Below are 25,357 nucleotides of genomic sequence, written 5' to 3'. Positions count from 1 at the left end.
AATCTTATCCAGTTCTCAAAAATTCACTTTTTTGCAGTATTATTGGTCCTATACGTATGCAGTTTGGACAAAGAGGCATTTCTGTCTTTTAGTCTCCCAACCAGAGAGAGAACATCAAAATCCCACATTTTCAGAAGGGAATAATCCTCACTGGGTACAAAGCGCAAAGCTACACTGAAGGCAGGAGTCAGAAATGATTTGCCTCTGGTGGTCACCTGGCCCTCAACCAGCCCCACTCCAAGCTGTTTACAGAGGCTTAGTGGAACTTCCAGCAGTCTTTTCACACATAGATAGTTTGTAATAGTTTGTTGTTTGGGATCCTGGATTGTGTATTCATCAGTTTCCAATGATTTGTTGTGGCAGAACTTAAAGGACTAAAGAGTGATACACTCCAGGCAACTAAATGAGTAACATATTGCTATGAGCAAAGGTATTTTTACCGTTGGTTTTTTGTTTTCTTTTTTACTGACTTTTATGTTTACTCTACAACAGGGACATTTAATGTGAAGGTTCTTTTCCTTATTATTATATTTTTAATTGGAATAACTTGTTATATCAATTATTGAAGCCCCCCAAAGTGAGGTGATAATGTGGAACCTAAGTGGGAAAAGCCTTTTATTTGGTGCTGGAAATTTTGTTTGCTTGTGATCTACAGGGGACCTCCTGTCACGGGCTTTTTTGTTTGGGGAGGTTTGTTGGCAGTGGTGGTGGTTCTTCCCTCTATTTGATTCATTTCAGTGGTGAATCATTAATTTTTGTGTGAAAACTTTCAATCTAAAATTGCCTCTTTTTCATTCCTAACATTTTCTAGAGCCTGTTTCCTGATTTTTATAGCCTGCTTTATTGCCATTTGCCTAAGAATCTGTCATTTCTTTCTGGTGCTTGTTGGTTGCTGATCACTGCTAATTTATTGCCACTTCCTCATTTTTTCATCCTATTTGTTGACGTAGTTATGACTGGAGATACACGCGCACAGTCACTAACGCAGTTAGGGAACACTTTGCCTTTTGGCTAACCAAAAAAATCCCTTGGAACAATGAATAGATGAAATGTAGAAAGTGTAGCATTTCACAGTTGCCAAAACTTGTGGAATATTTTACATTTCATTGGAGTCATCTGTTTAACAGCCCCTGTTTTGTTTTGTGTATTACTCTCCCATACATGTGCTTTTGGTTTTGAATCTTTATTGGTTTTGTCCTTTATTTCCACTCTTTCCTTAGTACAGACACATAGGAAATCATAACTGAAATAATATTCATAGTTTGCTGTATGGTGTGAAGGGAAGCAAATACTCTGTTTCCATCTGAGAAGCAGACAAGGATAAAAAAAAAACAACAATAATATCAGACCCAGTGTAGTGATGCTTAAAATGGAAGCGCGATCAAATCTTTATCACTTTTAATAAGAGAATCAGGTTAAGCCTGTGAAGAAAAAAAAAAAGAAGAAAAAAAAATACAAATATAGCCAGCTGAAATGTTCTTGTTCTGAATTATGATTAAATACTCGAAGATGTTTAACCCAATACTTTGTCGGGTGACGTTTCCCATGAGATTTGAGAGAGTATTTACTTATTCTGTTATTAAGAAATATATCTGGAGGTTTTAAAAGTATGGATCAAATTCTGTTTTATGCAGAGTATTAAATTTATACCACTGGAGCATGAAGTAAAATACAGTCCATGGTTTGTAAACCCTAAAATGTTTTTGGCACTTTGGGAGGAAGTTCAGAACGACTGTTTAAAATCTATTTCCTTTAGGCCACATTGCTGTATCTCATCTGTTGGTGAACATCCACCAGCACTATTAATAGCAAATGCAAATAGATGTTGCAAGATTTTGGCTGGGGGGTCACAAATCCTCAAAAACAGTGATTTTGGAGTTCATAATACCTTTAAGTAGTTGAATAGCTGTACCAAGTTTTTAATCCTGTTTAATGAGGGAAAAAAGAGTTCTTCAGCCATGGGCAGAATCCTGCTGGATGTTGGGGGTAGAGTAAGATTACACATTTACAGTGGGAAATATGGTCAGCAGTCAGCCCTGCCTTGATTGGAGGTGCAGCCAGAACTGAGTCACAGAGCTGACTGAGACAGGATGGAAGGAGAAAGACAACAGGACCTCATCCATATATGCAGGGCAACCTCAGCACTTGTTATCCAAGGGAGAGCAGCCTTACTTGGCTCTTTTTAACTTTAATTGCGGTGTTTCACAGGTGTTTCTCTTGAATTCACAGCCCCTGGAGTCATGTGGTTATGTGAGATTTCCCCATTTTATTGAAGTTTAACTTTCTATTCATGCAGCAGGGCTAGAATTTTGAACATTAAAAGTTGTAGAAGTAGGAGAATAAAATGAAAAGTTTTCAGAACTTGTTATTAGAAAAATAAATAAATAAATAAATAAATAAATAAATAAATGAAAATCAAGGACAAGATTCATTTTGTTCATAGACCAAAGGAGGAAACACTTCTTAAATGCATGGTAGATTCATCCTCACTGGCCTTATAAGAGCACAGTGAAAGCCCAAGGGTGTGAACTGTGGAAGCCAGAACATACCAGCTACAAAGTGTGCAACCCATCTATGGCATATCTTCTTCCTGCTCATCTGCAATCCTGCCTCCTTTCCACAAGTGCTGTGTAAGGGTATGGCTGGGTTTATTCATCCTCGAGGGCAGACATACAGAGCAAGAAGGGTCGTTGGTTTACTTAGAATGACCACAGTGAAATGCAGCTATCTTGAACTGGTGCCTTGCTCCTCAGCCTTGCAAAATCTCAGCCAACTTTCATATTTCTAAAACAAACCACTGCTTTCCATCAGGCAACCCAATGGGCATCACATTGTCCATAAGGCACCTGGGGGTTCTCTTCCCCATCCCTTCCGTCTTCATCTTGGACTGCACCAAGCACAGCACATGACTGGCACTGTACGTTAATATTAAATGTGCTGAAGGGGAGAAAGCTTATTTAATATTGCTCCAGCATTACAATAGTATGATGGTAAGGTGAGCCTTTTCCAGCTTATAAGATTTGTTGCCAAAGGCATGCTGCCTGTGCATTTAGGGGAACAGAAATCTTTAAAAAATAACCTCTAACAGAGGATCTTATGACAGCCAGCCCCAGCCAGAGCTCTGGATATAGAATGAAGCAGGATATACAGCCTGAGCTTTTCCCTATTTGAAAGCAGGTGTGCATAATTCTGGTTGGCATTTTGGATTCCTGTCTCTCTAAAAAAAAAAAAAAAAAAAAAAACCTATTAAATCCTTTTAAATATTTCAAAGCATCTGGGCAGATTTGACCATCTCCCTTCAACCCCTTCCCCACCCCCCCCAACTCCTGTTTAAAAGAGAAAAGAAAATTAATAAAACAAAATAAACAAACTAACAAAAAACTCTGAGCTCTTCCAAACTCCCTGAGGAAATTAACTACCAAAAAAACCCACTATGCTAATGGAACATTGAAGTTGTAATGTAAAACCGTAAAAGTCAGGAAATTCAGAGTTAGGGCTCCCGTGGTACCTTTAAGTCTGTCACCTCACGCACATGCACTGTGTTAGGGCCCTCAGAAAGGAACAACTGGGCTCAGACAGCATCCCACCAGCTGGGGATGCGGGGTGCTCGTCAGAGCTTCTAGCAGAGGGGATGAATAGATTTCTATTTCTTTTGTATGTAATTTCTGCATAAGGCCAGTTAACCTCAGGCAGCAGCCACACAAGAGCTGCAGGTTTGTTCAGACAGGAGATTGGGTTCTTGGTAGAGTGATTTGAGAAGGGGGGAAAAAGAAATACAGGAGAGGGGAAAGTGGGGCAGATCTGCACAAGCCATGGCAGATACCTCATTCTGCAGTTCTGTAAAAATAATATTGTAGCGAGAGCATTTATGAGGAGGATTTATAGGACAATTTTGCAGCCCACATGTGTATAAGAGTCACCAAAGCAATTCATATCAAGGAAAGAGGGCAACGCATTTCGGCAAAGCAATTTTTAATAAATATCCTTCCCGATATGCAATGTATACAAGTACATAACTGAACGCCTGCACACAAAGAGCCCCACAGATCCCCATCTTTGCCACTTTTCACCTTCTGCCACCCCACTCGGACCCAGGTTCGGTCAATAAGCACCGCTGACCGGAAGAATCAAAACAATTCCTGAAAAAATTAGGTTAGCGTTCATTAGCTCTCTATCATTTGGCCACCAGTAGGCTGCAGGATATGAGGGCCATTTAATTAGGCCCTGCACTACTCTCTGGTGTGAAAAAGGCTCTCAAAAGCTTTGATTCCCCACAGCTTCACAGCAGGAAGTTGTTGGCGATAATTGACACAGGATTTCCTTGTTAACCAGCAGCAGACATGCTGGATTAAAGCGACAGAGATCTAGAGAAGAAAGTGAAAAGAGATAAGGAGCTCGGAAAGACTTCTGCTTATTTTGCACTCGAGGATGATGAGCAAATAGCAATAACAAACTGGAGTGCTGCTCCCTGTGAGGAAGGCCGCCACTTATCAGACCCATTTCAGCTTGACTGATCAAAGATTGACTTCCCTTAAAATAACATAGGCCTGGGGTTTGTTAGTTTATTAAGCTGCAGGTTTTATGAATTATCACAGTTTTAAAGATGGATTGCAGTTTATGTGAAGGAGTAGAGGATTATCGGGTTTTCATCTAAACAATTATAAAATATCACAGCTGAAAGCTTGCTTGCAAATGACATAATTTTCTCCTGCAAACTAAACAGGTCATTGTATGCCTTCGTGTAAGCGTTTCCAGCAAGTGCACAAATACAGTAAAATTAACTCTGCAGCCAAGATGATAGCCCTGTAAAATATAAATTTAACTTCCAAAGCACATACAAACCTCACACTCCCTCATGCTGTTCCAAAGGTAATTGTATTTAATTTTTGACCAGGACCTTTTAGGTCTATTTGAGTTAAAGAAAGGAAAAGGAGAAATGACCTACTGAAATGTTTCTTAAAATGTGGTTGTGATAAATGGCACTGAAACAGATCCGCATGAGTATAGTTAAATGAAACGTCCACTTTAGAGCAGAGACAATTATTGGATATCACTTAATAACTTAACCTTACAACAGCACATGTGGCATTAATAAAGAACTGAGAGTAATAATAGCTACTACTACTATTCTGTGCAGTACCTGCAGGCAGATGTACATACGTAGGTGTGGGAGCCAGGGGAAAATGGGGGCACTGGGAGGCAGAAGGAGGAAGGAAAGGACCGAGGACTAAGGCAGGAGGTAATGCACCAGTGGTGGTGGGCTGTGGGTAGACAAGGTGAAAAGGGAGAGCTGCCAGGGGTACAGAACCTGCTATGAGCCACATGAGTACCCATGAGCTCCCTGGTCCCAGAAGAGCCATATCTCTCACTCCATCCAGGCAGCCCTGCTGCGAACGGCACAGTTTGGGGCCAGCAGTAGGGTTACTGTGCAAACCAGACGAATTCCCAGGAGAGGAAAGGGGGAGAGATAATGTGGCAGCAGCCAGGATGCTGCAGCCAAATAGCATTGGAATCTTCAGAAATCTCTACAGGGTGGAAAGAACCAGGGTAAACCTGCCCATACCTAAAGCTGTACCTAAAATATCCAGAACCTTACGTCGTTTTGAATGGAAAATAGCAGTTCAGCTGTGTGGGGAAATAAATGGGGTATCAGTAACTATTTTTATTCCAATCCAGAAACCTCTTTACATTTTTTCAAAAAACACCCAAACACTTCCATTCTTCCACTTCAGTTTTTAAGGTCTTTAATAAATCCTTTTGACCATTTGAGTGGGCCCTGAGCCCAGAAAACTCTATCCTTGCAACTGAAGCCAGGAGAACAGGAAAATGGACATGACATAAAAACACTCTCAACAATGTGGGGTCTTTTAAATCCTAAAAGGAAATCAATAATATTCTTAGTAATGAATGAAGCATAGGCACCATGAAGAACTCCAGTGCCCTGTGGCATGCTCAGCATCATTACATCTAGATTCACTGTTGACTGCAGTGCATCTGAACGCATCACCATCCGAAATTTGTGCCACCTGGAAGCCCTATCTCAGGGTACACTGTGCTTTCATACAGTCTTACAGTTTTCTGAGGAGAACTTAAGAAGCATTAGTCATCAGTTATCTTCCACTGTACAGCAGCTTCTCCTAGCATACAAAATCGGCAAATCAATTTTATGATTGCATCTTCTTCCCAAAGTTGATGTTCTGCTCACTGAAGCGATAGAGAGCCCTGGCAGCCAGCTAAGCACCTTGGAAACAGTGAAACTGCTCAGGCTGAGATCAACTTTGCTTGATCTTTTCAGTCTTAGAATTCTTTTTCCATGGCAATGAATCATGGTTTACAAAGTGGTGGTCTGTTACAACACGCACTCTTCAGTGTGACTTGATGAACTGAACGGTATTTTTTTACATTAGCCTGGTACTCACTGGAAATGAACTGGAACCAAAGATCTGAATGTCAACAGATATCAACACATTTTACTGGGAGAAGCTATAATTCCACATTTTTAAACTGGTTCAAATCTCTGTCACAGACTACATTAAAATTTTAGGTCAGAACACCTTAGACTAGGCTGACAGATCTCCCCCTTCCAGTCCTGTTTCTATCACCTTTCAACAAATGAGCCTAAAAATCTCTACACTAATTATGTGGTTTGCCACATCCTTCTTTTTATTTCCTTTCAGACATGCTTTGTAATTCCTCCTCTTATGCTTACCTTACTTTATTTTAAATTGATTGCATACGAATTAATTATCATATTCTCCTCTGTACTAGCAACACCCTCTTCAGCAACTGGTAAATTACCACGAGTTTTAATCAAGATGATACAGCACCCAGTTTGAGAGGCACTGCTAACACAGAACTACTAAACTCAGTGTAAGATTTACATATGGAGTATATGCTGAACTTGTTGACAGATTTCTCATATTTAATCCATCAGTTCCTTTGGGTTTGTACCAAGGTGGTTACACAATAACTTGCCTATTATTGCGTTATCAAAATCATATTTGTTTCCATTGAATGTTATTCCTAGCAACAGCACTACCATTGTCTTAAGGTACTTCCTCAAGAGCCTGATACAAATCCTCCTGTAACCATTGGCAGACTTCATGCCAGCTGAAGTGGTGCACCATATTGCTCCGTCCTGTTATACAAAACTAAGGACAACAGAAAAAAATACTCTTCAATATTTCAGACCAGGCAACCTGGTCTTATTCAGTCAAGAGCAGGGAGCATTGCTAGCAACACGTCATCATCACAACATGACATGTTAAGCACCGCAACACCCCACAATGCAAGGTGCTATTTTTTGTTTTGAAGTTTACCATGCTATCATATTTCAGAAATCCAGTTTTGCACATTTTGAGGAGAGAGATCTTATTATTTTTAGTAATTATTGTTATTGACATATCTTTCTTTTAATGGTAAAGAATGAGTTAAACTACAACTAAACTTCTTTGTTCTAATGTTCAGTGCATTTTTTTTTTTCTGAAGGTAGGATTACTCCCGTGGTCATATAAACAGAAATAAAAACATTTATTTTTTATATAATGTAAACAAAGGGTCTATTCTATTTTAGTTTTGACATAGCAAATTGAGATTTGTGGTCAACTGGCAACTGGCTTCAAAGACTAATCCATCTTAAGGCTGGCAAAACAGTTTGTTAATTTTCATGGGAAAGAAGGTTTCTTTAATTCACATATCTACATATGGTAGATATGAGTCTTTCATTTACAATGGCATTTGATAAAATCCTACTTTTATAAATGATGCATCTGCTTTTAATGTCTTAAATCCTGTGATTGAAAAGACAAATCTTCCCCCTTGTCTTTTTTTTTTAATATTTAAAAGGCCTTACTGCCTTAAAACATACATCAAGCAACATTGTAATAGAGAAATACACTTTTAAGACAAAGTGACAGATTTACATATCTGTGTGATGTGACTCTCTTGACAACCAATAAATGTATTATATTGATGAAGTGAATATGTCCTCTATCTGGTCATTTTCAACTGAAAACTAATAACCAGCATCACCATATCAGGCATGCAATAACCTGGGTTAAAACTAGGTTCATCAAATAAATCACTCAGGAATTTTTCTATTTCTTTCCCAAGACACGTTGCACATCTGCTTAGTGAAAGGAGGAAAGAAGCAATATTTCTTTGATCAAAGTCCTTTTTAATATCCTTGTATCTGTCCTTCGGGAATGCTATCTCTGGACTTGGGCCTGGGAGAGACACTCAGCATCTCCTAAAAGGTGCTAAGCACCCTTTTATTGCCATTGACTGAGACAAAAATATTCTGTTTCTTCCAAGAAAGGGCTCCTCTGGAACAGTTGCTGATGCTACATCACGTTCTAATGATCCAGCAAATGACCTAAAATCAAGAGTTCTAAAAACAAAACACAAGGTGTTTTTAATGAGTCCCAGTTTATATCAACAGCTTTCAGGAGAAAGAAAAGAATATATATTCTTAGCCAGAAAAGCATACTGCATTAAATTTACCCCAAGCCTCTATCTCATAGACATGAAACACCTATACATATGTAGAGATCTCTAAGAAACACTTTGAAAAGCTACATTGTGCTTTTAACTTTTTATAAAGTCTTATTAATTTCATTTAGAGTTGCCATGTGGCTGGCTTCCTGCCTGGCCTCTTTTACTATAGACTTGGCAGTTGTTATCCTGAGCACCGCACATGTGCGGACGAAGCTGAGCGTGGGTAGCAGCCATTTGTCTGAGGCGGCTGGGTTTTGTCATATTTCAAACTGGCAACCCTAATGCATGTTCTTACGGGACACAAATCCAGTATAAAATTTGCAGAGCCTACTCAAGGCCTGGCCTGGCACACACACATCCATTTTTTCACATGAGGATGGATGCAGGAGCACAAGGGAAGAGTTGGGCCTTGAGGATTTGTAGGACTGAGCTTTTAAAATGCAGCCCCCTATGCACTCCTAGCAGCTGATGTGGGACTCTTTTTCTACTGGGAGGTAGCAGGCACAGATATGGCATCTTCAGCCCTAACTCACTTGTCAAAAACATACTGAAAAAAGTGGTGATATCATGTATTTATCCCTCTTTCCAGTGCATTTGTAAGTTGGAATAAACCTGCACATATACACTGCTGGGAACAAATAGGTGGGAAGCCCACCCGCTAAGCCAATGTGCCATTGATGGAATAACAACCTACCAGTGCTATTTATTGTCCTAGTTACAGAAGAGACAAAACAAAGTAAAAGCAAATCCGCTCCATTTGTAAAGCAGTAATAAAATATAGCATACAAATAGCGTACAAGAAAATACAAATACAAAATATACCCAACATTCTAATGGCAATAAAGTCCCCTAATTCACTTCTGCAATTATCTGTACAGGCTGCTTGTATTTTTTATCTTTGTATTTGTATGCCTGGTCACCAGCATGTGTACCACTTAAAGGCAGCACTACCTATAGAGGCTTCAAATTGCAAACTGACTCTTCAAAAAATTCAGCCCACTGAGGACAGAAGCCTGTAAGGTGTCCGGGTGTGTTGGCTGGAATAATACGTGATACTGTGTTTATTTATTATCACAAAATGGAGTTCATCACAGTGTTCTGTACATGCTAAAAGACTCCTACCCGATCTAAGATCGTAGGTTAATTACCAGTGCTACTGAACCCATTAGGCTGCTGATCTTTGCTGAAGAGCCAAGTAGGGTTGAAAAGTTCTTGGCAAGTTTACATGGGTCCAATAATCTTGAATTAATTAATCTCAAAGATTTATCCTAGCTGGTTATTACATAACTTTTAATACATTTTTTTTTCCTATTTTTTAAAAAAAGAAAAATGACATAAGATGAAAGTAGAAAATCCTTTTTTTCCAACTTGGAATCAAAAGCTAGCTCTTTTTCTGGCATCGTGTTGAAAGTACTTGTATGTATCAACAAAATTAGGAGAATGCTCAGAGTTGCCTTTGAGGGTCATGCACTTGGCCAGATGGATCTTAATTTCCATCCAGTGCAAGGTTACATCCTATGAAATAGCAGCCCCGGTTATACACTATGAAATAACAATCCCAGAACTGCACTGCTCCTCTGCTTACATTGTCACTCAGTTTGGAATAGATAAAGGTAAATCTGGACCAGTTTTCACTGAGCAGGTGGTTTTCAACACAGATACAGATGGGTAAAATGACTGCAGATCTGTGTCTGTACCTGCCCCTTCCTCCAGAGCAGAAGTAGTAGGGATGAGAGATGAGCTGGTCAAAGGCCAGTTCAGGGTCCCCTTCCACCCTTATTCCTCCAGTAGCTTGGAAGTCAGCCACAAGGCAAGACACCTCTGAACATAGGCTCTGAAGGCAGTGAGTAGATGGAGAGCTTGTGTGTTACAAATCATCTCATGTTTGAGCTGTGCCTGAAATTACAAAGATCATCTTACGTGCTGCAGCACTGAATCCTGAACTGTGATTAGGAGAAGAGTGAAAAAAAATAAGAATGGTTTCCTATCTTTTGATAGCAGTATCTCATGACAGAGGCAGCTTTCGTCAGTGCTCCAAGCTTATGTTTTCTTTATTAAAAACTAGTGGTTGTACTAGTAACTTGCTTTGTTTTTTAACTCCTAAACATGAAAAGCAAATGTGAATCAGCCTCTTTAAATTAAATATGAGAAACAATTACATTTTGACAGTTTAATTGCATTCTTCCTCCAACGTGGCATTCTAAACAAGATACCACATGTATTTAGCATGCTGATTATATTTTTAGATTGTTTTGCAATTAAGGAAGTATCCCTAAAAGAGATAAAATAATTGGTTGACTAAATCACTATTTCTTGAGGGAACAGTATTAAGAAACGAATGTTGAATGGTTATATCCATAATAATTAGCTTTTAAATCACTGCTTAAAGGTTTTAGGTTTGTAGCCTTCAAAATTGTATCTGTCATTCAATTTGCTGCATATTATTCAAATTTTCTTATGTAAAAGAAACTAAAAAATAAAAATAAAACCATAAACAAGTGCTGCCAACAAAACAGCCCTCAGTGTAACTGAGTCTCATATCTGTGAATGGTGATAAAAGCCAGCACCCAGAATGTCTTTAAGCATGGCCTGTGTGTCTGATGGGTGCTGTGTTATCAATACTTCTAATAGAGAAAATGATAATTATTTACTTCAGAACTGCTGAGTATTCAAGCACAGTCCAACTTCCAAGGAGCACCGCACAGCATTGATATTGCTCTTGTTATTTTGCACAAATCTTCTTCTTACTTCTCTGGAGAAAAAGATTAAATAAAAGAAAAATTTGTGAATTTCTGTTGTTTTGTTCAACCAAAACAAACAAAAAATGAACCTCCTTTAAATGGGGAGGTGGGTTCTGAGTTTGAAAAAGAGCACAACCTTTCCCCAGATTAAAGCCAACCTTTGTTGATGATCTTTGGATAATTCCTTTAAAAAAGACGAGAAGGGATGTAAAACATGGGAGCTGGAATCAAACTCTCAATTCTGTTGGAAAAATAATCATGATTTAATTGCCATTTCAATTCACTTATCCTTTCCAAACTTTATTTTGACAAAATATTTGCATACAAATTTTCACACCAACAACAAACTAAAAGAAATTTCAACTTCTTCCAGTGAAATCAATGCAAGCTTTCCTTCTGATCATTTTCCATGTTAATTTGCGCAAAGCCAAGTCAGTATTTACAGAAGAGACACAGTAGGCTTGTGGTTCACAACAAGACCAGATGGAAGTTTCTGAAATGTGCTATTAAGATAGAAATATATATATTTAAAGGAAGAAAGAGAGAGGCTGAACTGCAGCTGGGTCTAAAGCAACCCTGTTAAGACTTCTTTAAGGCACACTGATTTCATATATTTATGACTGAGAAGCTGTATGGGAACTGTTGAATCATGGCCTGAACCACTGATTGATCACCTGAGGCAAGAACTGGGTCAGCCCTGAAGCACAGGTGAAGGCAATTCAGCTGTGTGACTGAAATGATACCCATGGAATAATGACCCCCATTTAAAGGCTGACTACCACTAAGGAAGTATTTCTTTCTGGAGATCCCTTCTATGTGGAGTTTTTTTGTTGGTCAGTGCTGAGCTCTGCTCTCTGGAGTCAGCAACAGGGCCAGAGGGAATGGCACAGAGCTGCATCAGGGGAGGGTCAGGTGAGGGGTAGGGGAAGGCTCTGCACCAGAGGGCAGTGGGCACAGTACCTCCTGGAGTTCAAGACACGCTTTCAGACATATGGTTTGATTTTTAGGTGGTTGTGTGTGGAGCCAGAAGTTGGAGTTGATGATCCCTGTGGGTCTCTTGTGGGATGGTTAGTGATTCTACAATTCTAAGATGAGAGTTCCGCGTTTTACAAGCTGAGAGCTGATGATGTCTTTTGAAGTCAGTGGCTGTCTCCTGATTGTAAACTGTCTAAAACAGCAGTGGCTGGAACTGAGATAGTTACATCCAAATGAGTTTTTAACCGAATCAGGTTTTGATAGCAGCTTATCAATAGCTGACAGCTGGGTATTGATAGAAAAGAGCAAAGTGAAGATAGTTTCTCATTTGCCATCTGCTAGGTGACAGCACAGACATCTAATTCATTTCTATTCGAAGAACTGTTAGTGCCATGTACACATTTCAGCAAGGACCCAGTGGCCACTCCTAGCAAGTCACTTGCTAACAGCACTGCCCTGCCAAAAGCAACAAAATTGGCCCAGTTGTTTGGTTTACATTTAACTGAGTTTAGCAAGGAGATAAAGAGCACTTGTCACAAAATACACTTGTGTCCATGATAGCTGCTGTGAGCAACTCTTGTGTTCCTGAGAGTGTGTTAGCCATCTGCAGATAGTGATCAGACAAACCATTCAGCACTGATCACAGTATCCAGTTATACCACTTGTGCAGAAGCAGTGATGTGCAAAAGTGAGTAAAAGTTAAACAACTGGAACTTCATTTGTTTCTCAGATGTTTAGTTCATTGAATGAAGGACAAATTTATTTCTTACACTAAACAGCCAGTGTTCATAAAGCAGACTCCAGCACCATTACCAAGCTCCTTCTTTGAAATGGAGACAGGAAGACAGTTCAGCTGCTATTGTGCACTATCTTACAGGCACAAGACTACCAGTTTTCTAACACAGGTGTTGTCATCTGAGGAAAGAGACCAACACATTTGCACTGCAAGGTCCTTTCAGGAAGCAGTAGAAAGTGATGTAGTCTCCCCTCAGCCTCCTCTTCTCCCGACTAAATGAACCCATTCTGCTCCTCATTATATCTTGTCTTGTAGTCCTTTCACCAGCTTCATTACTTGTCTCTGCAGGTGCTCAGGCAACTCAACATCATCCTTCTCATGCAGGGCCCAAAACTGAACATGAAGTTGAAGGTGCAGTATTACCAGTGCCATGTACAATGAGGCATTCAAGAAGACTTGCTCTATAACTTACCCTGGTACTGAGGTCAGGCTGATGGGCCTGCAATTCTCTGGATCTTCATTCTTACCCTTTTTATAGGCTGGGTTCCCATTCGTTAACCTCCAGGCAACTAGGACCTTCCCAGTTAGCCAGAACTGCTGGTAAAATATTGCTGGTACTTTAGTGTAACATATTTCTGAGATTCCTTCTTCAGTGGTTGTAATTCAACAGACTTTGGACTTAAACCATAGCTGTTTTTTTGGCACAGTGGACGGGGTTTAAATGAGCACAAATTGGGGAGCTACAAAGTAAGAAAGGGGGAGAATTATTTAGACTCAGGCCAGACGCATTGGGGAAAGGGACCAAAAGCAATTCCAATGAGAAATACTGATAGGCTGTGGAATTAAAGGCCAGCTCTTTCTTCTCTTTCCTTATAGTCTGGAGTATGCCTTGTAGCTCATCATATTTTTTGATTCTGGCACATATTTTATTAACTTCCATTATACAGAGAAACAGAACAGACCACTATTTTAAAAAATGCTGTGAGTAAAAAAAGAAATGTAATGGCTTATTCAAAGAGTAATTAAAGATTCTCTTATGGAAGTTAAAAGCCAAGAAGAGTTTGAGAGACTTTCACACACAAAATATTGTACAAAAAGTATATGTGTATCCATTTGCATCCACATTTGTGAGCCATGTGACTCCCCCCGAGATTTAGTTTGGCTTCTCAGTTTAAAGCATTACAGATACTGAAAACAGAGGACTAAAATTTGGCTTGCTATCAAACCCAAGCTTCAGTTTAGATGATGCAGGAGAAACTGATAGAATTGGACCTCATTTAACTCATTCCAGTCTGTTCAATTACTGTCACCATTAGAGAAGACTCCATATGCCAAAGCCCTTTAAGCCCAGTAAGATCTGATAAAGATTTCTGCAAAAGCTAAAAAAATTATATATATGTTAAACTATCAGCATCTTGTTCATAGGCTGAATGCCATAAAGGAGAAAAGATATTCAGGAATATAGCCCTTTTTTTTTTTTTTTCTTTTCTGTTCTTGCTATTCCAGAGATCTAGTCTTATCTCAGATACTTATAACTTTCACAAAGATGACAAAGAAGCATTAACATGAAATATGCTGTCAACTGTCTTGTGCTCATAGTGCTAGACTACAGACAGACAAGGCCTGATAGGTGCTGGTGTTGCTACTCCTGTTGTTATTTCATTGATTCTACGATTCATAAGAACAATTTGCTACACATCAAGTGCTTCTGTTAAGATCTAATATAGGCGTAAGACATCCTTGTGTATATGCAAGAGAACCTCCAGTAGTTCTAACTATGTCTTGTAGAAGGACATGAGAAAGGCTATTTGAGCTTGTCACCTGTTCATGGACGTCAGTGAAGATGGAAAGGCTGCTCTGGATTTTTCTTCACTCTCGCTGAGCACTGCAGAAATGAACATCACAATAGCTCCAAAGATTTCACTTCTGTCATTACTGTGGGCCAACAGGAAAAATCTACTGCTGCAGGAAAACAGTCCACAGGAATTAAAGGTATATATTTTGTAACCATCCCTAGAGCATCTTAAATAAGTTTGGCAGTGAAGAGGATAATTAATGCAGGCTAGATGGTTATTGTTGGAAATTAAAATCAGACCTGAATGAAACTTGCTGTGAGATCTGCAACAACATGGAACCCACTTGATATCTGATTTTTGTGATACACTGAGACTGAAATCCTGGGTCAAAATGCTGGTTAATACAGATACACTTTTCATAGAATAAATGGACCTCTAGCAACTCATCTCTGCTAATGATCAGGATAAACAACAACAACAGTCCTACAACACCAGTGATTTTTGAGTTTATTAAGCCAGTTATGTTTTGAAAAATTTCCCCACCTATTTTTATATATGTATTTATATATATATATTTCATAACACATATAACACACACACATATATATATATACACATCCACAGCTATAGGCTGCTGGGAAGTTCTCAAATACCATGACACATGACTTTTGCTAGATGGTAATTTCACAGAGGGACTCTTCCTCCTTCTGACCCTCCCCAGTTCATTCCAGTGTAAAGATGAAGGAGGCCCAGACCCAAAACTTGAAGCTTATTACATAAATAAAAAGCACAATACAATACCTCATAGAAATAAATTATCTTTTCATATAAAAATCTTCTAAAGCCCATTTCTGGAAGAGTAATAGAGCTGCCAGTCCAACACCTGCAGGGTTGGAAATAATTTACTCAGCCTCGCTGACTTTTAGGCAGGTTCTTCACTTGACGAATGGCCCAATTAAACATCTGTTAATCACAGTGTTATCTCATCTTGAGGTGAAATACCTATTTCTCATATCCTATCTTTCTGTGAGATAACATCAGACGGTCCCCGATCCACGAGGCAATCTTATGGTTCAAATAACTGTGCTGGGGAGCCACGTCCTGAGCCCACCATCCCAAAGAGACAGAGGGAGGCCTGCACCATTGCTGCCCACCCCCTCAACACAACCTCCCCGTAACCTCGGGCTCCTGAACTCTCTTGTACGTTTTAGGCCTTGATAATAAAGCAACATCTGCAAACTTACAAGTGCTTTACTCGAGTTAATTGAGTAAATTGAAGCAAGATGCGGTGCAGGGGTGATCTATGATCCCGGGTTGCGGGCCTAGAAGGGAGACAACAGATTTACTGCAAAGACAGTGGGCGGCCGTTTGTTCAGGGCCTGGTTCACGGGAAGTTTGAGGTCACGAGGGATTAAAATATCTTCAGAAACAAATGGAATAATTTGGCTGAAATATAAGGCACACAGTGCCAGCTTATGCCAGGAAACCAGGTGTGATTTATGCGCCTTCAATCCAACACATTTTTCTGATATCTGCCCCATTAGGTTGAATTTATAGATTACTGGGAGAATATGTGTCCTCGTCTCTCCTCATCTGACATGTTTGTACTCTGGGGAGCAGTTCAAAGTATTGCAAAATAAATATAACAGTGCGTTACCCAGCGATTGCAGGGACAAAGGCCTACTCTAGTGGGATCTCAGGGGGAAAAGAAGAAAAAGAAACAAACCGAAACAAAGACCCAACCTCCCATTTACTATACTTGTTCAGGAATTACTTATTAAAAAGGACATTAAACAGGTAATGCTCTTTCTCCTATAATCTGTACAAGTCATTAAGTTTAAGCACAATTCGCCACCTTGAAGCAATTGGATACATTGTAATTTGTTTTATGGCCTCACAGATGCAAGGTATTTGCTGGGCTATAAATACATAAAAGTGGTTTATATGAGCAGCCCTTACCCTTAGAGAGCTACGAGAGGAGAACCTCTCCTGGTTTTCCTATTCACATCCACAGACACATGCACACACACACACTCATGTACTATATATGTTGATATTATTTTTTTAAAGCCTGGCTCGCTTTTAGTGGAATACGCTGTCCCTTTTGTAGTTTCTCTGCTGCTTTATTAAATCCCAAATTCCTTACAAAACTGTACAATTTTAATAACACAAATCCATGCAGGTCATAAAGCTGTCGAAATGTACATAGCACCAGCCGTGATCAGCTGCAGTGATATCATCAACCCTGATTAGCTAGAGCCGGTCACACGACAAGGTTTTATTACAAGTGTCATTTACATTTTTGACAGTTTTACAAGGCTTAATGGCTTTGTATTAAATACATTGTGTTTCGAGGAAACTGACAGTTCAGGGTATCTTGTAAAAACAATGCTTTGGTATTTCCTCGGGAACAATATTCAGGAAAAAATGAAACTTATAATATCGCTTTAGTAAACAGGGATGTTTCACAACAGCAAACAAAAAAACTTCAGCCAAGCTGTGGCTTAATACAAGAACCAGAAAAAGCTAGGAAAAAAAACATTTTATCTATAGGGCTTCTCGATTTTCTATCAAGATACATGTTTTGTAACATACCATAAGAAGTTTTGTAGCAAAACTGTTATCAATCAGTGAAAAACCTGGGCACATTCCCCACAGAAATTAATAGGAAAATGCCCTTTGTGGCCCTTTGCAAAGTTTTCCTAGGAAAACACGATTCATTGTTTGTTTTTGTTTTTGTTTTTTTTTCACAAGCAACAAGCACTGCCTTGTAGAGCTTACATGTTTCTAAGCTTTCCTAACAGGCTGGTATCTATTTTTAATTTTACAAAGACACCTTGCCAAAACTGAGCATTTTTCACACGGTTTAAGCCAGAAATTGGTAAGATCATCTGTTTCTACATGCACTACGGTTTCATTTAGGTCTTAGGTAGAGAAGTTTAGAAGGAAACCTTCTGATCTTTGAAGGGCACTACAACAAAACTAAAATCTACAGCTATGCCTTTTCATACACGTCAGTTATTTCTTAAATTAAAATAAACTGCTCAACCCAAAAACTCCCTTGAAGTGATAGAAATAGGTGTTTACACAACAAAATCCCGAGTGGACTGATCATTGAGTCCAGTGCATCAAATCTAAGTTTTTCCCCCCACAGGGTATCCACTTACACATGTAATGGTTTTCCAACTGATTAAATTTGTGCAACCTATTATTTACTATATGAATTAGCTTCTTATTCCCAGATGCATTTCATTCACTGTTGTTTCTGAGCCAGTTTCCCAGCAACATGGCACTAACATCTCTTATCATTTACATGCACAGGTTTTATTACTTTGATTATATCAACATAATAAAAATGGTACAGTTTCTTTATGTCACAGCCTCTTCTTTATGTAGCGACCATTATGAAATTACTCACACAAGTGGAAAGAAGATTTTTGATACTATGGCTGAATACAAACTACAGATTAGCTGTTTAGGTTGGGAAAATGAGCAAGTTCAAAATAATTATCCCAAACAAAACTGTACTATCAGCATAAAAACTGATTTTACCCTGGGACTTAAATGAAAGAAGACTGATACTCCCTTTCTCTGTGTAAAGCATTAGAACCTTTCTGGTGCTTTTTGAGTGTGTAGTCCTTTAAAGTCTTAGTTCATTCAGAAAAAACAAGTCACACAATAACTTACCACCTCTACTGATTTCAAGGAGCAGTAAGGGAGCTTTTGTTTTGTTTCACTACATACAAGAACATTAGTTTAAAATTTTGATTGTCTATAGAGATAATTCTGGCATGTCCCTGCATTTATTAGTGTGAACTTTTCAACCACTCACTGATTACTTTAAAGAGGGTCAGCCATTTGACTCACCCTAATCCTATGCGCATTATTTCACTTGTCTGTGGCCCATATGCAGGTGATCTACTCAACAGCTACTTGACAATACAGAAGTTCTACATAGTCCATAGAAAATATCCTTGAAATGTTGTAGAAGTTCGAGAGGAAGAGTGGTATTTGAGATCAATCATAATAAAGTACTTTTAGCAAAGCAAATCTGTCATCACTTGCCCACTGGTGCTTGGGGACTGTTGAGTATCCTGTTCCTTACTTCAAGGAACGGCTTTCTCCTTGAAGAAACCACAGAAAATGTGAATGTAATTTGTGTTGTTCTGTAAGGCTTTCCTCTCCCATTCTACATCCCATGGAGTTCTGCTTGTTCCACTTGCCCCCTTCCCAGGGTTTCTCTCCCTGAGCTGGTGCCTGGCCAGACACATGTGACCCTTCCCATCTGTCCCTGAATCCTTTGTTGGGGTCATAACAAAATCATTTAGACCTAATTTCAGTGATTTTCTAGACAGAGACCTGCCCACTGTAAAAAGAAAAGCTACTGATTGGGTTATTCCAGCCTAACACATATGATTGTTCCATGGGTTTCAGATTCATGATAAGTGAAGACTGCAGCCAGTTCCAAAACCTACTTGGACGACTTACGGGACAGAGAGGAGCAAGTTGCAGTAGCATGTTTCTCTGTATCTCCTCTACCACCACATTGACACTGTGGCTGAGGGACCCCTCTGGTGGGTCCCCTCCCTTAGCAGCCAGTCATTCCTCCTGCCCAATGCAGAGCCAGCCTCCCTGGCCTCCACTGCCTCAGCAGCAGGTTGTGGATGGGCTGTTCTGTATTAAAGTTTGGAAATGAAAGTGAAAGCACATGTGAGACCTGCTGAACAGAACAGCAGAACCGGAGACTTAGTTGTATGCCAGAAGCCACAACCAGATAGAAATCACAGGTTAGTCAGGAAATTACTTGCATTTAATTTGGGGCCATGTCTCCTGGGAGGAGGCTGGCCCTTTCCTGTTGTGCAGCGATGTTGCCCCCGGGTATAATTTGCCTTTTTCATAAGCAAGGGTGCTATCTCGTCTTTCCTCAAAGAGACCTTTCAAAGCCAGCTGAGGAGAATCAAATGTGGCACATTAGCAACAGGACAATGGCAAAGTCATTATAAATTGACTTCCTTACTCTGAGCTTCAGTAATCTGGATGTATTACCAGCATGATTCTGCAATAAAACTGAAGCAGCTAGTTCTTCCACTTGACTTAAAAGCAATCTCTCTCTTCCACTTCAGAGAGGCGTGCTTCCATCTTCTGGGGGACGCAGTACCCAGCCAATAAATCTTCCAATCCTTATGCATATGCACAAGGAAGGGATATTTTCCCAGCAGTCATGAGCATGACCACAGCACATGGCAAGTTCTGCAAGACTCAGAAGATGAAGCAGCACGCTTTGTACCACCACCTTCCACCTCCATGGCCTCAGCAGGTGGCAGGCAGTAATCTCATCACGTTGCCCTCCTACCTAGACAAATTTGCTCCAGAGATCAGAGGTCTTCTCAAAGACATAATTAAGAGCTGGAGTACAGGCTGATGCCCTGTTGTGATTCCCAGGCTTCCCAAGAGCTGCAACTTAAGGTCCTGGTTAGGCACATGCTTGGTTCAAACAACAGTGCTGCTCCAGCCGGTGACTCGTGAGCAAGGTCAGAGCTGTGGAAGCCATCTTAAACATGGCTGGCACGCTGTAAGGTAAAGTATGTGCAAATTTTTCCCCTTGCTTTTTTCTTCTCCCACTTTCAACACAAACAATGGCAATTTTTACAAGCATGTGTCTGCCATAAAGTGAGGACTCACTGTAAAAATAACTTTTCATTCAGAGTAAATAGGCTTTTTAAAAGTACATTTTCTGCAGGGCAAGGTTTTTTTTTAACAGTTCTTGGCTCCATATAGAATTCATTAAAAATATTATTCTGGATCAAATGAGCAAGGTTTTAATATAATTATGGGTTGTTCCCCCTTCTTAACTTAAATTTAAAAATTAATGGTTGTGTTCAAGTATAATTGCTATTCCTGTTCAAGATGTTTTACTACCGTTATTCTGAGACATCTGTATTCTGCATACAGTTTGCTATGACTGATTATTTTGTGTCAGAAATTTCATATATTGCTGCCTGTTGGCAATACATAACTCTCAATGTCCTCTGCATAGAACATCATTACTTTTCATGAGCCACGTGCCAGGTCCTCTTGTCAATTAATAATCCAGCTATATGATTTTCTGTATGGTGCACTCAGACAAATATCAAAGGTCAGATTCTGCATGATCATCACAACAAAATGTGAGCAGGATTAGGCATGTGCAACTCCAAAGTTATTTACTTGTATTCCATCTGCAATCTTTGTGTTCCTTTTCCATCAGCACTAAGGACACCACCACTTTCTATTCTGTACAACCCAAGCTATCCAGAAGCAAAGCATCGTGGACATGGTGTGTCCAGCCCAAATCTAAGCTTTTCTCTGTTCCCAGGACTTGCCATCATCATATAGCAAACTAATGAAATAAGTGAAACAGAGCAAAACAAACCCTCACCCTCAGACACTGTGCAGGAATAGCAGCTGCAGTCTGTCTTGAAGGGGTTAATTAATTCCAGTTTGATATAAGTTTGGATAATGAAGACTTTCCCATAGCAATAAAAATTCATATTAAACTCAACTGGCCTTGGTTCCTCAGGCCTCACACAATTGCTTTCAAGCAACACCCCTGGATGCAGGCGGGTGGGAGTTTTGCTGCCGAGAGGGGTATGGAGAGCTTGGATGGATGCAGTCCCATTTCAGGGACAGAACCCATGCTGGATCAGCCCTGCCCCATGTCTGTGGGTCTGGACTGGGGTAACCTGAGCCAGAGAGGCTGGGAAGAAAAATGTACTCCTTCTTGAATTTCATGGGCTGGACCTTTCCCGTATGCTTAAGAAAATCTATTTACAATATTTAAACTGTGTAGACTATAAAAATGGTTTAGTGGGCTACCAAAAGATTTAGCTAAGCCTTAGTCTAATTAAAAGTATCCCGTTAGCTGTGAACCTGTGGGGAGCAATTTAAAATAACTCTGGAAAACAGTGTTTCCTGGGGTTATAAGGGAGAGTTTTTCTTTCTTTATTCTTTTTCTATAGCTTTTTCATTTATTTTTTGTTTTGTTTATGAATTTACATCTGACTGCAGGTTTCAGCATGGGCTTGCTTTTAGTACCATATATAGTCACTTCTATTAAAAAGGAAAAAAAAGAATTCCTATTTTCCCCTTTTATCTACAGTGTGTGTAAAGAAAAGTGACCGAAAGGAGAGGTTAAGAATAGTTCCTTTTTCAAATCTATGCTGATTGAATTAAAACGTTTGAATTTTATTGAACAGGGAAAAAGAGATTTTTAAAAGCCTATCTGTAGCCCCCCGTAAAAGCATTTTTTTTTAATAAAACTTCTGTTTAAAAAGTATGTTATTAGCAGTATATCCTGTGCTGCATATTAATAAAACAATGGAATTTTGTATTTCTTTTTCTCATAAATTACATAATTCAAACCTTAAAACACCTTTAATGAACACTGACTCGGCATGTGGCACTTAATAAAACTGGGCTAAACTCGTTTTCTGCCTGACAGGCTACCAGTGGAGAATGTGCCCTACAAGTAAATGATTAAGAGGCAGAAATCTTTTCTGGACTACTATTAAACACTTCAAAGATTTTCAAAGTCAGATAAAATGAAAAGCAAATGTGTTTCACTGCCTCTCAAATACCTCAAATGTTTTAGCAGGTGCAAGCAATGAAACGTTCTGTAGTGACAGCACTTTAGGGTCTGCAAAGTGCACCCTACTGAATTATGGGAAAGCAAGGCTTACTTCATAAAAATTCATGATTTTCGATGAGGAGAGATGCATGTCCTCAATACCCGTGTACATATGTAGCACAGAAGGAGAGTCCCATTGTGTCTCTGGTGTCACAGCCTTGTCTTAACCTCTGCTGGGCTTGCTGGACTGTTTAATGTTGAGTTTCGCAGCCTTTAACCTTCGTGAGCTTTGCCTTTGTTTTAATGCACAGCAGAAGAGCAGGCTGAGATTTCTTCCCTCTGCGCTGTCTGTGCTGCAGGACATATTGCAGCCTGGGGGAGGAAAGTTCAGCAAACTGACCCGCCCTGGGCACCAGACTCACCAAGGCTCCAGGGATCGTAGAATTATAGAATCATCAAGACTGCAAACCCCACAGAGATCCCCAAGTTCGACTCCAGCCCACCCCCACCATGCCCACAGCACACATCCCTCAGTGCCACATCTCCACCACTCTGGAACACCTCCAGGGATGATGACTCCCCCATTCCCCTGGGCATCTTGTGCCAATGCCTTAATACTCTTTCTAAGAATCAATTTTTCCCTCATATCCCCAGCAAGCACAACAGACCTTGGCATTTTCAGCTTCCTCGTGCCTCAGTTTCCCCCTGCACCATGCAGGCAGTGGTTCTTCCTGCTGCATGGGCTGTTGCATGTCCGCGATACCAGGAAGCCTGCAGGTATGGAGGAAATAGGGCTGATTGTCCGGCTGGATTTTTAAACAGCACTTGCAAGCCAAGATGATGGAGGAAATTTCTTCAGTATTAATTGCTCTAGCATATAAAGGAAAGTCTACACATATTAAATAGTTGTAGCTGCTTTGAACTTTCTCTTCTAGAAAACTGTAAATGAAAGTAGGGCTTATAAAAGCAAAGATAGTTACCATCTGGGCAGGTGCTGGTAACTGCTCTCAGGCTCTGCCAATTTACCAGACCATATCCTGCAATCTCAGTCTGCAACTACTTGAATTTGGATTCGGAAGGGTGTTATCGGATGGTTGTATGGGTTTTCAGGGCCAGACTGAGAGTCTCTTTCTTGTGAACGTTTGTCATGTTTCCTTTGATCGTGCTGTATTTTAACATTTAACTGACAAATAGTTTGTTGAGGCTTAATAAAAAACCAACACAAGTTAAACACTGTACAGACCTGAGTATTGCAGGCTATATATAATCATAGGAAAAGCAGGAGAAAGTGATAGGATAGTTTTAAGCAAGCTGTTGTTTTCTATAGCAACTCTGTATTTGCTAGAACATATATTAGGAAATAATTATTTATACACTCTCTACAAATGAAATATAAATAAGATGTGCTTGCTTGCACCAAAAAAAAATGGGATTGTGAAGCAAACTGGAAAGATGGAATGCTTTTTGCTGGGCTGCTGGAGGGGTATATCCCTGTCTGTATCTAAACCCACCCCATGCCTAGCCCTGCTGCTGCCCTGCCTGCATGGGCTCTGTAGAGGTGTCTGCACCACTGCTTGTGCACCTCTAGGGCTCACTGATGGATGGACTGAGTACATTCGGCAGCCATCCTAAATCACATGCACTGTGCTTAGGAGACAGAGCTATTGCAAACAAAGTGCTGCCTGGAAGAGGGGACCTGCAATCAGTGCCATTACAAGAGCGGAAGATTGGAGATTTAATAAAATCTCATTATCCTACTGCAGGGGAATTTATTTACCTTTGTGTCAAAGTGCTAAGTGAAGTGTCCAGCATAAACTCCCTAGTGAATAATAACATGCATGATTAACTTTAAAACCCCGCTAACATAACTACATGCAAACAACTACACTCAGCATAGAATTATTGGTGGAAATATAAACATGACCAACAGCTTGATGATGCTCAGGCTGTGCTTCCCCCAGGTGCAGCATCTCTGCCCTTTCACTCCAGCATATTACTTCCTATGGATGGGTGGAGTGAAAGTAATTCTTCTGCCAGGATCTCCATGAGAGCATAGATGGGAGGACGTGCAGTGAAGTCATGTTACAAGTGCAAATGTATTCAGTTGTGCAACAGCAGAACCACACAAATTGTCTCACATTAAAACGAATTCACAAAGTTTGACATAATAGAAGCTGAGAACAAATGTTTTGCCATGTAATCCATAAAGAAAATTCATATAATATATAAAATAATCCAGATCAACTGAAAATATTTATGGACCAGCCATGCAGCTGGTGTAAATCAGCATAGCTCCACTGAAGTCAATGGAGAGACACCGGTTTTAGGCATATGAAGATTTGGCACCCGGGTAATTTGGATTTTCATCAAGAAAACCCAGAGCTACTTCTCCTGTGGATTTGATGATTGAACTCCTGTTTAAAAGGTTGTGTTTTGAAATTCTGAATCAAGAAAATCATATATTACAGTCTGGGTTTTGAACAGCTTTTGCTGGCTGTGGAAACATTTAATTCATCGCAGTTGGCACTGAGTATTATCTGAGATAATGTAATGGAAACTTTCAAGGATTGATGAGGTTTTTAACATTTTACATGTGTATTTACCCTTTTTATTTTTTAATACATGAACAGGATTTTAGGGCATTGGAGTCTGATCCATATTCCATTACATTCAGGAACAGCCTTTTCATTGGCATCCAAGTGCTCCGGGTCATTCCCTTGGTCAGCCAGACACCTCTAAGCTGCACATATATGTGTATCCCATGTATTGTCTATATTTATTTTGTGAGATGGGAAAAATTAACATGCCTACCATTTACTGGGATGTTTGCACATGAACATTACATCACACATTTAAATAAATACAGATGTATTTATTTCAGCATGTGAATATCCAGACGTCTATGCTTGCCTGGCATACATCTGGGTAACTGAAGCATACTATTTCCACTTGTTTATAACTCCTTTCTTTCTGAACCAGTTTTTTTTCCAACTTATCCAAGCCCACA

At 39.8% G+C, this 25,357-nt stretch overlaps 1 protein-coding gene across 4 annotated transcripts in view; it reads right to left on the bottom strand.

Annotated features, from left to right (window-relative positions):
• The window catches only part of LOC107316216 (uncharacterized), a 39,226-nt gene extending 15,718 nt beyond the window's left edge, over positions 1-23,508 (bottom strand). For 2 of the 4 annotated variants that reach the window (XR_014948961.1, XM_085555310.1), the window contains exons 1-2: positions 23,331-23,508; positions 23,019-23,121 (exon numbers count right to left, since the gene is read on the bottom strand). Coding sequence is in view for 1 of the 4 variants with exons in the window: in XM_085555310.1 (XP_085411436.1) it covers positions 23,019-23,102 (84 nt within the window). In the remaining 3 variants the exon portion in view is untranslated. Of the gene's footprint in view, positions 1-18,340; positions 22,723-23,018; positions 23,122-23,330 lie in introns of those variants that run through there. The other 2 variants (XR_001556239.3, XR_014948962.1) reach the window with 2 other exon arrangements.
• Between the last annotated feature and the right edge of the window lie 1,849 nt (positions 23,509-25,357).

The sequence above is a fragment of the Coturnix japonica genome, chromosome 8 (assembly GCF_054131305.1).
Source record: "Coturnix japonica strain WE chromosome 8, WE-NBRP24, whole genome shotgun sequence".
Lineage (NCBI taxonomy): Eukaryota > Metazoa > Chordata > Aves > Galliformes > Phasianidae > Coturnix > Coturnix japonica.
This window is presented reverse-complemented; position numbering and strand designations above follow the sequence as displayed.